The 15047-nt window shown below is 35.3% G+C and overlaps 1 protein-coding gene across 6 annotated transcripts in view; it reads left to right on the top strand.

The window, feature by feature from the left end:
* Nucleotides 1–15047, top strand: part of LOC131073036 (long chain acyl-CoA synthetase 9, chloroplastic) — a 219449-nt gene that overhangs the window by 159363 nt on the left and 45039 nt on the right. For 5 of the 6 annotated variants that reach the window (XM_058009390.2, XM_058009389.2, XM_058009392.2 and 2 more), the window contains 3 exons: nt 2707–2838; nt 3206–3340; nt 3436–3642. In XM_058009390.2, coding sequence (XP_057865373.2) covers nt 2707–2838; nt 3206–3340; nt 3436–3642 — 474 coding nt within the window. The remainder of the gene's footprint in view (nt 1–2706; nt 2839–3205; nt 3341–3435; nt 3643–15047) is intronic. The other variant, XM_058009393.2, reaches the window with a different exon arrangement.

Here is a 15047-nt window from a genome sequence, read left to right on the forward strand (position 1 = left end):
GTAAAATTTTGGCTATGGATGATTCTACCGCATCTCGTGCATGCACATTGAACAAATTTGCGAGTGGATTTGGCTGTTCACTAAAAGTACTTGTAACCTTCCTCTTACCTCTAATGGAAACATGAATATCACTACTAACACACACTAGGACTACCAAACATAGAGGGCATAGGCATAGTTGATTGAGATGATTGTGATTGCATTGGCTACCCCATAGACTGTGATTTTGCCTCCATATGCAATCTATAACACTCCACCCTCTCATTGTCTTTTATTTCTTTAAAAACCTTGACCCCGTGGCTTGTAAAACCCAATAGATGAGAATAGACTCTTGTGTAGCTCACATTAAATTTTTCTTTACAAATGTGACATAACCACAATCTACTATTGCCCAAATTTTTCTTTGTCTTTGTCTTGGGGTGTTGCCATTTGAAGAAGAGGTTTTTTAGGATGAAAGGGGCCTTTTGCATATGTTTTTAAAACTTTGGAATGGCATTCAAATGGATTTTTTTGGCTGTCCTCCTTCAACCAATTGGCTTTCATTTTGTTATTCCCTCACAACATCCTCACTACTTTCACTACTGCTGCTCATGTTGTTTTGTTTTGGTTTTGCAAACTGAAAATAAAAAAAAATACACAAAAAAATCATACTTTTCATCACTTAAACTTAAAAAAAATTGGAAAAAAAGGAGAAATGGAAGAATAGCATACCTCTTTTACTTCTCTTGCTGGTTGCTGGTTGAATGCTCTCCTTTTTTGCTAGTGCTGGTTTTTGTTCTCCAACAGCACCTTCAAACCCTCCTCTTTGTCTTTCTCACTTTCTACTTTGCTGCAATTTCTTTTGGCATGTAAAACTGAACTCAAATGCCTAAGAAAACAAGTTTTATGTTTGCATTTTAAGGTTAGGAGGGTGTTGGGTCCACTAAAGCCCAATAAAAAATTAAACTTTAAAAGTTTGAGAGTTTTTCTTTTAAAAATGCAGCTGCAAAAAAGGAGACGGTCGGCCATCCCCATGCTGTTTCCGGGATGTCCCTGATGCATATTTTTTTTGGGGGGGGGACACTTGGGAATGCTCCCAAGGTGTCCCTCATCCCCAGGTAATTCCTAGAGTAGGGATAGGGGCCAAAACCCCCAGGGACATGTCTTCGTGTGCCCCTGAAAATAAGTCAAGTGCCCTCACATTAAGATGAAATTAGGTTTTTAAGGCACTTTTTGGCTTTAAAAATGATCAAAAACGTGTTTTTTTAAAGTTCCATGGAGTCTTCAAATAGATGGACTATGGGATGGAAGGGATGGGTCTCAGATATCTAGGGATCAAGAGCCTAGATTTGGGGTGGGCAGTGGGATGATGAAGAGGTGGTGGCTGGTGGAGATTCGGGGTTTGAGCCATTTAAAAAAATTTATCACTTTTTTTTTGCAACACAAGTCCTTACTATTACTAAATCTTTGGAGTGATTTGGAATGAGGCTTAGATGCCTATTTATAAACTTTTGTGAGTACTTAGGGCTTGGGCGGGGCCCATAGACTATTAAGATTGGGGTTTGTGGCACATAGATCAAAAATACTTTTTGATTTAAAACAATATCTACTTCATTTTCCTACAATGGGGGATGCCTAGAAGTCTCGGGGATGGTTTGTTGACTCTTGGGGGTCCCTTGGTCATCTCAAAGTCCCCAAGTTGTGCTCAAACCAAGAGGATGTTTTGGAAATGGCCCCTCCTTGAGGGGTTGCTTCAAAAACATCCTCGGACCTAGAAAGGAGGTTGTGGGACAACAAGAGGACATCCCCTCAAGTCCTAGCATCTCAAAAACATCCATATCTTGGAAATGGGTTGATTTCGGGCGGAGATGTATCTCCATGGAACGTTGGTTTTTTAAAACTTCTTGGATAATTGGGCTGCGGGTCCCTTTGGGTTCACTTGAGGTGCCCAGGGAGGACCTTGGGTAAACCTAGGGTTGTCCTAGCTGCAAATTGAACCCATACATGTACAAGTTGGTTTTGGGAGAACCTTGCAAGATAGAGTATTATCATGCAATTCTTGATCTTTTGGAAACCTTTTCAAACACCAAGGCAATGAACAACAAAACATGATTTCTTTTTGTCATTGAATTTTAGCTATGAACAATTTCATAGTCTCCTCATACTTCATATCCAATGAAAAGAAAGAAATAGATATTCTATGTTTCAAGTGATTGTATGCTAGCCAAATTTCATAACAAAAAATTAGGAAGCAATTCTAATATCTAAAATCAAAAGATGAATTTGAAAAATATTTAGATGATAATGTTACTTAGATTCCATCACAAAAGGAAAAGGTGTTGTTCCTCTTTTTTTTTGAAGAATTTAAATAGCCATTCAATTTCATTTCCAGTATTACATACTACACATACATTGCTATTGATTTTTTGTTGCAGGAATTTGTAATCAAAAAGTCCTTATCTTCATTTTTCTCTCTTTTCACTCCATAACTAATTTCATAGTGCATCCTATACATCCTTGCTTCTTTTTATTTGAAAGCATTAACATGCAATTCTTAAGAATTTGGAATTTTTTTCAAATGCTAAGACAATGTAGAGTGGAACATGATTTCTTTTTGTTTGGAGTTTTAGCCACAAACCAAAATAATTTCATTTTCGTTGCTACATGAACTTTATTCTCAATGTTTTGAATTATGTATGATTTGGAAGATTTTGTTGGTTTTTGCAGCTAATTAATTGGGAGGAAGGTGGTTATATGGCAAATGATTTGCCAATGGCTGAGGGAGAAATAGTTATTGGTGGGGCAAATGTAACTCTAGGTTATTTCAAGAGAAAAGCAGAAACTAATGAAGTTTACAAGGTGAGCTGATTAGTATAGTACAATATGCTTATCCTGGAATAAGTTCACTCTTTCTTTTCTTTTTCTTTTTTTGGGCCATACAAATAAAATACGTGTATTTTTGGAGAATGGAACACCATTATCCCACTCTTCCTCTTAACATTAATTAATTTAAGTAAACAATTCTATGAGGAAATTCGACATGCTTTGGGACATATGCTTGAAAAGAGTTCTCAATATTGTTAGTTCTCATTTTTCCCAATTTGTTATGGCCTCAACATATTTCTTCTTCTTTAAACCTTCCATTTATTTTATCAACAAGCAAGGCTAGTGTTTGCAAACATTATTAAGATTTTTTTTCCTTTTCTGTGATTTATTTGTTGTGAAGATGGACGAGAGGGGAATAAGGTGGTTTTATACTGGTGATATAGGGAGGTTTCACCCTGATGGTTGTCTTGAGATTATTGATCGCAAGAAGGACATAGTAAAACTTCAACATGGAGAACGCATTCCCTTGGGAAAGGTACAAGTACTTGACCTGTCTGAGCCATTATAGTTAAATAATTATGAGTCTAATATAGTTAAGAACTACTGTATTTTCAATTTTGCTTCATGTAGGTTGAAGCGGCTTTGGTGGCATGCCATTATGTAGAGAATATAATGTTGCATGCAAATGATTGCCATAGTTACTGTGTGGCCCTAGTAGTTCCATCCCAAAATGCTCTTGAAACATGGGCGCAAAAGGAGATGCTTATTTACAATGATTTTGAGGATCTTTGTCAGAAAAAGGAAGCAATTAGGGAAATTCAGATGTCACTTTTGAAGGTACTTTGGCTATACATTATGTTTTCATGTAATTTATAGAAGTCCTGTAAAAATGCTGTTCTTTTGTAGACAATTTGATTAAAAAAATACTAAATATATGCTATCAAAATAGGTTTTGACAAGACAAAATCACTAATAGCTTCTCTGAAGTTCCTGCTTTGGCCAGGGTTGTAAGTGACCTAGAGTTAATTGCCCTCTTCTAGGCAACTTGGCCTTCACACAAACTTAGTCATTTAATAAATCTGGTTCAAACCACATAAAGGTGAATCAAAACAGTTATATAATGGAAAATAATGAATGGAATAAGGAGATAGCCCTAGAAGGTCCTTATTCACGGTCATCTTTCAACTTGTTTTTCTGATATAACAATTTTCCACTTGGCACCATAATTTATGACCATGTTTATGATTGACTATTGTCCAAAGTTTCTAATTTGGGCCTTTTATTATTTGTGGAAAGTTCAGCAAATTCATTCTCATGTATCTTACCTAGTAATTTAGTAAAATTGGAATATAAAATTGCAAAGAAAGATTGTGTTGATATTAAGAAAATGATGATAATATTCCTAGATTGGGCACAAGATAATTAGTCACCACATCTTGAAAATTTGAAACCCTTCCCTCCAAAAATTAACTATTTTGAGTTCCATACAAAACTTCCGAGGGCCTAAATTAATATCTAGTGGAACATATGGAATGCTCAATATTTCCTATATTAGAATTAGTGAACATGGTCAGATAAATAAATGTAGGTAGAGAGGGTAGTTGAATATTTTTTAGCTAACTTAAGGTGGAGTTTTCATAATAATGACAATAGGACGTTTCTTCATTTTTCAACAAAGGGCAATTTGATTGTAACTCATTGATGTTATGAAAAAATCTTGTTAGAAAGTCTTTTTTTTCAGAGAAAATATAAATTTCAGTATAAGAAACTTGATGTATTACTCTTCTTTTCCAGCACAATGTTTTAACTAAGTTACCGATTCAGGTACGAGTATGGATATGGATTCATAGGTATGTCCGTACGTATATATTATATAATAATATAATAATATAATAATATTATAATATATTATATTATACTTATATGTTTTAATATTTAATAAAGTTAAACATAAAACAAAATAAATAATAAAATAGGTTTAAAAATTTAATTTAAAATATTATTATTATTATTTTTTTTTTTGATCGATTAAAGGCCGAAGCCAAATTTTATTTCTTTTATAAAATTATTACATCTCCATTCAGTGTGGGCACCGGTAGGAAAGAATGGAGATAAGAAAACCTCCGGTCTAGCCCAGATCCCTTATGGGATCAGATAACAAAAACAACTGTAAATTTTTACAATTCCTCATCTGAGGATGGTGGCTGTCTTATTAAGACATTTTAGTTTCTTTTTGTACAAATTTAAAATATTATTAATTATAATATTAGTTTAATATTTTTTTTAAGTATTAAATTTTTACTCTTTAAATTTAAAAAATACCAAATCGAAGGATATTGTAATGTCCCCTTCTCAGTTCTAGACTGATGGATGGAGTCTTAGCCTATTTTAGAAACTCGTAGGCTAATCAGAGACTAAATTAGGGTTTTTGTCTTCAAGAAGGTTTTCAGAGAGGTGTTTGCAAGAGTTCTACAGTTTGCTCTCTACATTCTTTCTGGGTTTTTCGTGAGCTTCAAGATGGTATGACATGCATTCCAATCAGAGAAGATTTTTGAATTTACTATTTTTAGTACATTGCGACAGGCCGACCACTGTTTTCTTTATAGGGTTTTTTGGATTTTTTGAGAGCTCCAGCGTGGTTTGACATGCAAATTCTTCGGAGATGAGTTCCAGACTTACTATTTTTAGTAAGTCATGATTGCTGCTCAGAATGTGATGAAAATGACTTTTGACACACTATTTTTAGTAGTATGCTATTTATAGTAAGTACTATTTTTAGTAGTGCTATTTTTGGCAATGGTTCTGCAGCTCAGCGCAGTGGCTATGTCTGGCAATGTTATTTTTGGCAAGGTACTGTGTTCGAGCTCAGATGACTATTTTTAGCAGTTCAGTTCAGAACCCCAACTCAGTTCAGTTTTGGTGATTTCCAGAACTTTAGTCTCCGGCTTAGTTTGGCAATAATCAGTATTTGGGGAGAGTGTATTTTTAATATATTAATACCTTCGGTATAAGGTTTTAATATTTGATTATTTTATGGATGGACGACTTAGGAAAATGAGAAAATAATAATTCTATCCTAAGTCTACTTGGATGAATTATTTCACCCCCTTGTTGGACGCCAAAATACAATGCATTATTATTATTCTATATACTTTATGTTATCTCCAAAAGTTCGACTTAAGAAGGGTCATGTTTGGACGCCATTTGCTAAGGGGAAAATATGAAATGCAACGCCTAAAGGATAAAATGAAATGTAATGGAATTTGGGCACCATTTGAGTGGAATTTGAATTTGAATTTGGCTGGCGAAAAGTTATAAATATAGGCCTTGGGCTCTCATTTGGATATCCAATCTTGTTATGATAACAAAGTGTTGTCGAAATGTCGTCAGATTCTTACTTTGAGGGATGCATACCTCCTAGTGCCTCAGTTTTGTGCTTGAAAGATAGCGCCTAGCTGAATGTATGACTGTTTCTCATCCAGAGGAGTAGATTGGGCTCAATGTGGTGAAGATTTGTGTGGATTTCTGAGTGTTCTTGTTGCTGGTCGCGAAGTGTGCTCAAGTGTATTTTTGGTTGCAGGTCTCAGTGTGTCATTATCCTTGTTTTGGGTATTTCATCTATCTTTCTTTATGGTTTAGGCGATTCATTTTGCAAGTTTATAGAGCTTAAAATGGTGTTTTGGATTTTATTTTTGCAAAATCGTACCTAGCTGGCTGTACCATGTGGCTGGGCGCTTTGGAATGCGTGCATAAATTATTGGGGTTGGTTTGCCATGTTTTGGTGTCCTAGGAATGATCGCCTACCTCCTAGTGATCATTTGCTTTTAGTTTCGTGTCATTTGGTTAAGAATTGGGTGAGTTGTGAGTGTTTTAGTGGGATTTGGTGTTGCTGGTCTGTGTGTTTTTCAGCGTGCTTGGAGTATATCAGAATTAGATTTTTTGGTGTTTGGAGTTGGTTTTGGGGTGTGTGAGGTCATTGGTGTGAAGAGAAAGGCCTTGGTTTCATTTGCAGTTGTTAGTCATGTTTTTGCACTTGGTTCATCACTCTTATATGCTATGATTCATATTGTAATGCTGGTAGTAGTACTAACAACAGTTTCTATTTTTCTTTCTTGTCCCATTGCATAAGTGGAAGAGGCTGGCCTTGCCGCCTATCTTTGGAATAGTGATTTCCTTTAAATTGTAATCCATATTGTGCATTGTAAAGCTGGTTAGTAGTACTAACAGCTATCTAATTGGATTATTGCTCTCAGTCCCACTGCATAAGTGGAAGAGGCTGGCTTGCCGCCTATTTTGAATATTGTGATATTGTCCTCCTGCTACATAAGCGATAGAGTTGATTGTAATTTCATTTCTAGTCCTCCGCTAGATAAGCGGTTGAGTGATTGCTTCTTCAGTTTCTTGGCTTGTCCTTGGCTGGTTTACCGCCAAGTGATCTTTTAGTATTCTCATTATCCCGCTGAAAAGTGGAAGGGGCTGGCTTGCCGCCCAAGTATTGTAATCAATTTTAGTTTCTTGCATCTAACGATCCCCTCAACACTGTATGCTCTCACCCTCCTAGATTGGGCTCTCGGTGATCAAAAGGTGGAAAGGGTTACTTTTAGCAGTATTGGGATTTCATTTTCTAACCCTAACGGGTGTTTGTGTTGATTGTAAAGTGAAATAATTGAAACAAAATAAGGGGGATATTACAGATATAAAACATAAAGTATGAATAACGCTAAAATAAAAATAAAAACAGATGTTTGATCGAACAGAAAAGGGGGGAGGAGGGAGATGAAGCCGAAAGAGAGATGGAGGACGGAGGAACAAAACTTGCAGGAGTATAATTTTTTCAAAAAATAAAATAGAGCTTTTTCCAGTTTCCATGGGGCCGAACCGAGGCTGGACCCGGCTCATACCTAGACCCGGCTCCGCACCCTACCCTATAGCCACGAATCCAGTATCTTAGTGTTTTAATAATAAAGGAACAAGACTTGTATTTTTCTAAAGTTGACAATAGTCAAATTGTGTTTGTTTGAGTAAACATCTTGTTTAGTATCACAAAATTGAGGTATTCCTTCTTCTTTACAACGACAAAGTTGAAATGCAAGGCCAAGCAAAGAGGAGGAATTGTATTTCGAGTCTCTCAAAGGAAAGAGAACTTACCAAGAAGCATATTAAATTAAATTTATCAATCAAAAAGTAGAGATTAGGGAGCATTGGGGAGCAAGAGAGAGGCTGTTTTGTCTATGATTCTTGTTTGTCTTGCTAAAATATTATTGACACCACATTCTAAGAGGATAACTTTACAACACAAACAGAGATTTTCTTGCTGGCTTTGAGTTTGACTAGAAGTTGAGCTTTTCATTCAAAATGCTTTACAATGTCGTTGGAAATCTCTAATAGTCAAAAATGGATACAGCATCATGAAATAGTATTACAATAAACCAGTAAATGAGAGCACCAAAATACCTCAAATGTGCAGCCTTAATGAATGTTGCAGACGTGTAGCAAGATTCACTGTGGAAAGTCAACAGTAAAGGTAATACATAGCTTCCTTTGATGGGAATAAAGCCCTCCGAGAGCAGTGATAGGACCAAGATACACCTCCAAACAAGAAAAAGATGTAATGTCCCGTTTTACAATAGACAGTGATATTGAGACAATAACTTCAACTTCTCACACTTATTTTATCAAACACTTACACTTAGACCCGATAATGGAAGTTATGAGAGATATCAATTACTGTTTCTGATGTAAATGATATAAATATATGCAAGATGATATGGATATCAATATATTTGATAACAATATCTGATGTAATGATAAAACATGTTATAGATAAGCTGTTCTCTATCACTTATAATGATAGTATGATAATAATATGTCTGATATAGATGATATGAGTGTAAATGATGAATATTGTTTGCAGCAATATGTTGCTATATCTGATAGGGCAATGTAATTATGCAAGGTATAATATTGCTATGAGTGATAGGTCGCTGTTTCAAATCGTGATTTAGATGCTTGCGACTTCAAATATAGATGCTGTTCCTGAATATCTTTGAATACATGCAATCACATGGTGCTGTCTCTGATATGCACGATATTACTTGCAACTGATAATATGCCTATGGCATTGTTCACTAAGAGCGATCCAAACTGGATGATAAACAAATACAAAATTCTGCATGATGTCCCTAATGCAAGAAGTGGTATGATATTTATACCTTGCCATCTGAATGGTTATGTCTCCTTTACGAACTGGAAATGTAAACTGCCTCCTTTCATTATGATTAGGTAATTGGTAAACTAATCTTGTTTGTCTCAATGGTTATATGCATTATTAGTTTTATTCATCATTGAATCACCTTATGTAATGATGATTCCTTGATGAATCGGATCGATGTTTATTCTCACGCCTTCAAAGGCTGATGCTGATTGAATGCTGGCTTATGGTATCTATCTTGCAATTGTGATTATTGTCAATGATAATTGTATCGTGTTTGGAGTTTGGTGATGGTAACAAGTTCATATCTGATATCCATTGGGTGGTCATGATTAATCTTACCTTCATGCTGATGATGTATTTTACCTTCAATCTTGGTTATTCGGTCTTTATATGATCGTTTTGGTCTTTGAGGATGAACTTGATTCACTATCTTCATAATGATATTGGACCTTCTTGGAATATCTGGTCATGACCTTGCAGCGGCATCATGGGAGTTCACAGTGTTGACGTAAGATTGTGATCAGGTATACGAGATGGTTTCAGGTCATTGTGCTCGGCATGATAGAGAATGTATATCCTTGGATTCTTCTTGGGGCGATCAATGGCTTATGTCATGTCCCCTCCTTAATTGTTAGATATATCCTAAATGAAGCAATTATTACTATTAATTAATATATATTAATATTTATTATTAATAATATTTAAATAAAAATAAATTAATATTCTATTATAAACATAATTTACATATCCTTAATTGTAAACACAATTTATATATTTAAAATAATAATAAAATAAAATAATAAATTAAGTCCAAGAATATAAATACTTTATTAACAGTAATTATTTAATTAATAATTTTATATTAATTAATTAAGTAAGAATAATTATTTTCAATTATTAATATATTTATGATATATTATCTGATCAGTAATATATAATCAATTTATTAGTTAGTCAAACAATGATTAGATAAACAAGTTTGATAAGATTAAGACAACCCGATTTGTATAAGAGGAGAGGTGCGATCAAGGGAGAGATGTGTCCGTTCCCAAGCAAAGGAATGTGAACAGTAGAATCGATATCCTTATATGAGGATATCCAATCTAAGGGAAGATATTCATCCACCATTACAGAATAGTGCAGTGATTGTTGAAGTAGCATATCGTTGTGAGTTTGGGGTATACCATGGAACAACTATGGGTGCCTTCGCTAAGTTTCATGGTCGCGTTGCTTTCTATTCTCATATTTGCATATCTCGGAATTTATGACACGAAGCAACAGCTCCAGTCATTAGCGAAGGATTATTGGAATATTCATTCAGTCCGAATAAGGAAACTAAGGCCGAGTTGAAGTTATTATCGATACAAGCTGGAACAGATCACAACATCAAATATGATACAAATTCCATCATATGCCATTGGAGTTTATTTCAAGACTTCGCAATAATCATTATGGAAGGTAGACATACTGACAAACAAATATATCAGTGAGCAGAGGTGTCTAAAAAACTTATGGATGACAATTTTTGTTATGACTGGGTGTGAAGTGACTGAGCAGCATGGTGAATGAGTTTATTCTGTGTATGTGATTTTTGAGTTGTAGTGGGTTGAAGGAGTTGGACGTATTTTGCACCTCTGAGATGGTCATGAGAAGAATTTGGAAGACGGACAAGAATGCTTCAGGGCTGTTGTTATATATTCTGAGTGCTACTATTTCATAAGGGTGTTTTATATATTGTTTCTTATTCTAGCTTGGAAGAACTCGAGGAGACCAGGCTGGAGGCCCAATAATCTGGTGCATACACCAACTAGACGCATTTAGAGACAGCCCCAACTTTAGTGCAAGTATTCACTGCCAAAATCAGGAACAGCATATAATATAACTATTGCAAGTATATAAGTTAATACTAGGAACAACAACGTATCATTGCAAAGGAGGAGATTCTGCGCATAGTTTATATTAACACATCAGGAAAAGCAAAGATCTCTAACTATCTGCAGATTGGATTATTTTACCCTGCATAATTCCTAGAGCCATATCAGATACAGCAGTGATCTAATTTCCAGTCTTTATATTATCAAGTACAAATTGTATATATCAAGATAATCTTAAAATTATCTATTATATATAGATGGAGACACTTAATCGCTTTGCATATTGTCAATCGACATATCGGAGTTAGCAGAGATATGGTTATCAGTTATATAAATAAGCATTCGTCGAGTATCATTGATCATTTTAAGAAAAGAAGTCTCTTGCAATTGATACTTATAAGTTGAATGTTCCTACTTCATAAATAATAACATAAGGGAACATTACAGCTTACTCCATAGATCCTTGCAAGTCTTTATTGTATGATATGATGCTAACCCCTTTGCATCGAAGGTGTACAAGGTTTATCAATGAGGCTCTTCATATTGAAGCTATGACTACTACTTTGAATCTTTGGTACTGTTATTTTATTATTGTCTTTATCTTGCTCTAATGAATGAGAAGCTAATGATATGGAAGCGGTCTTATTTATAAGATTTCATGGTTTTCTAATCTTTGTAACTACAACTACTTAGAGATTCAGATCTGCCACTCCTGAATTTATATATTTATTTAAAGTAAACTTTAGATTAAGATGGGGATATCACAAAAGACACATCCAAGTTGCCCAGAATAGATTATCAGACTTAGACACCCTTGAACAGCCACCTTCAAAGCAGAATAATCAACCAAATTCACTGATGTAGCTAACTGAGCATAGGAAACAACAGGGGTTGATTGACTAAAATATTACTCTTGTTCTTCGCATCCCCAAACTCTGCTAATAAATCATCAAAATGGCAGCAATAAACCTGGACGCACCTGGGGAAATGACAACAAACTCAAAAAACAACCTCAAAATGATTTCTTATCCAAATTGATCCTCTATTAGCAAAGGTGGTCAGCTGAGTAGGGTGATTTGCTCTAGAAATTTCAAATCTTCATCAAAAAATCCAAAATCTGTTGCTAAGTAAATGCCTTGAGCAGGGGATTTGGTTTCAAAGATACTCAAAATGTTTTGGAAAGAGCCGTAAAGTTCAACACCCAAAATATGAGATTTGACCTGCTAAGGAAAATGGTTGACCAGCCTCAAAATCACACCAAAAACCAATAATGCAACACCAAGATTATCCACATTCTCCACAAGGTTGAACTCCCACAAGCTGATTTCCTTTCGCTCTTAGAACGGCATAAAGATTTTCATTTTTCTTTAAAAATTGAATCCAAACCCTAAAATAAATCACCACATTCGAAACACCAACAAAGATCTTGTATGAATCTATCGACGTCACCCAAGGAGGATCTTTCACCATGCGGATGATATTCTTCATTAATATTTTTGTCTTCAGGGACTTCCTAGAAAAACCCCAGCAGTATATCCTTCACCAAAATATTCATGCATAATGCCAATGAGCTCAAAATTCCCTTTTTATATTCTCACAAAGTCCAATGCCCTTTAATAAAGTGTAATGTTTGATAAAATAAATATTTCCCCTTTTTTCAATACATGGTTGCTCACTCCAAGGCAAAAATCAATTTAATTATTAATTAAATTCTTAAGTGAAACTTTACGTGCCACACCTATAATGGTCAAAGTGTGGTGGATTATGTTATAAGCTCAAAGAAACTTATGACAAGTTTTATAGATGTAGAGGTGAAGGATTCTCCCATAGAAATGAAATCAAATCATAGCCCAATATATGTAAAGAGTAGCATGCAAAAAGATAACCAGCACCAAGAGAAGAATCAGAAGATACACCAAATAGATAAGAAAGAGGTCACTCAAGGTACAATCCTTTTGATGCATGAAAACCAAGAAACCTTTCAAACAATGCTCAAAAAACAGTTGCATGGAAAGGGAGCCGATGGGCTGGCCAATTCAAACAAGGAAGCAATAGGCAGCGTCAAGCTGACTTCTATAATCCTCTCATGCAAAAATTCTAGGCCTAAAAGAAGTAGCAAGAATAGCTTTTTGGCAAATCCGTGGTATGATGAAGAATGTAATGCAGCAAAGAAAATGGTCAAAGTATGGGGTAATAACAAAGAATATGCAAAGCTAGTAAGACTGAAAAAAAAGGATTATATGCAAACAAGAAGAAAAGAGTTGATTTCGCTTGGGAAACACAATCCAAGAGGCTTTTGGAAAGAGTTGCAACATAGAGGCACAATCAAAGAGAATAACATCACAAATCTTTAGTGGCTAGAATATGCAAAGTAGCTATATGAGAGAGTGCAAGATAAAGATATCCCTCCTGTAATCAAGTCAAGAACTAAACTCTTCTCTTCAGACAATATTAAAGAAGGATTTAAAAAGATTGCAGTGGGTAAAGCTTGAGACATAGATGGCCTACAAGTGGAATACTTAAGACGGGGCCTGGAAATCCTCACACCCCACATCAAAAGAATATTCAATGGGGTCATTCAAAATGGGTTTCTGACAAATTGGACAACTAGTGTTCTCATCCGCTTGCTCAAGAGTGGCGACATCAACAATCCCTCAAATTATCACACTATAATGATCAATCCTCTTTGTGGTAAACTTTTTGGGAGCATGATAGAAAGACGAATCAGTATTTGGGCTGAAAAGGAGGGAAAGAGGGTGAAAGGGTAGGTAGGCTTTAGGCCGAAACATTCTACCATCGACCATTGCATTACACTCAGACACTTGATTGAAAAGGTTTGGAACAAACAGGGAGGGGAGGTCTTTTGCTGCTTTGTTGATTTCAAGAAAGCTTTTGACACAGTACCTAGAAGCAAATTGTGGAGTAGAATTGAAGAATTGGAAATTCCAGAACATTATAGGGCTTCTGTTCAAAGGTTGTATGACTATGTCTAGGCCAAAATCTAAGCCAAACATGGATTATCAGAATGCTTTGGAAGTGACATTAGGGTCAAGCAAGGCTGCCCATTATCTCGTACTTTATTTGGGTTATACATTGACAAATTAGAGGAATGAATAGACAAGTCTAGTGGTGGGGGAGTGTTTGACCAATTATGTAATAAAACTGCTTCTATATGTTGATGATCTTATTTAAATGGCAAAAACAACATTAGATTTGAAGGAACACTTGAAGGCTCTAGAACATTTTTTCCATGAGGTAGGGATGCAGAGGAACACTAGCAAAACTAAGGTCATGATCTTTACCGTGAAGAGAAAGAAGGTTCATAGGGAATTTGTTTTTGAGGGCAGCCCCTTACAAATGGTCAATGAATATAAATACTTTGGCCTTGACTTCCATGATAAACTCAGCTGGGAAACATGTAGAGCGAAAAGGATTCAAGGAGGATGAAAAGCCTTACACTCATTGCAAAATAGATGTAGAAGAGCTAAGCTATGGGACTGGAAAACTAAGAAAACTCTTTTTGGCCTTCTTGTGGTTCTAGTGGTACTATACAATTGTGAGGTTTGGGGCAGCAACACTTCAAAAAGAAAATGGAGGCAGATAGAGAGATTACAAAAACATTTAATCACAAATAGCCTCAAGATTAAATCATCTATCCCATACGAGATTGTTCTAGCGGAAGCGGGGGCTTTAACTATTGAGGCGTCGCCTATGATTTGGTTGCTAAGTTATCTAAGAAGATTAGAAAACATGTAGATGCAACGTTGGCGAAAAATAGCAACAGAAGAGATACTACAGAGAAGGAAGAGTACATGGATGAATAAATGGGATATTAGCATAAGAGATTGCTCGAATAAAAATAAGGAAATAAAAAAGTACGTGCAAGAAAAATTTAGAAAAAGCATGTGGTCAGGATAACTTGGGAGGAAAAAGGAATACTATATCAAACATTTCAATCCCACACATGACCATATGCAAAAGAATTACATAGGAATGAAAATAAAATGGAAAGCAAAATTGCTAATTGCTTAGATAAGAACCAACTCACATCAACTTAGATGCAAAACCAGAAGATGGATGATACCTAAAGTGGAGTGGGCAAATAGAAAATGTAGATATTGCATTCAAGGAGTGGTGGAGACAGAATGACATTA

Source organism: Cryptomeria japonica, chromosome 6 (assembly GCF_030272615.1).
Source record: "Cryptomeria japonica chromosome 6, Sugi_1.0, whole genome shotgun sequence".
In the NCBI taxonomy this organism is placed as follows: domain Eukaryota; kingdom Viridiplantae; phylum Streptophyta; class Pinopsida; order Cupressales; family Cupressaceae; genus Cryptomeria; species Cryptomeria japonica.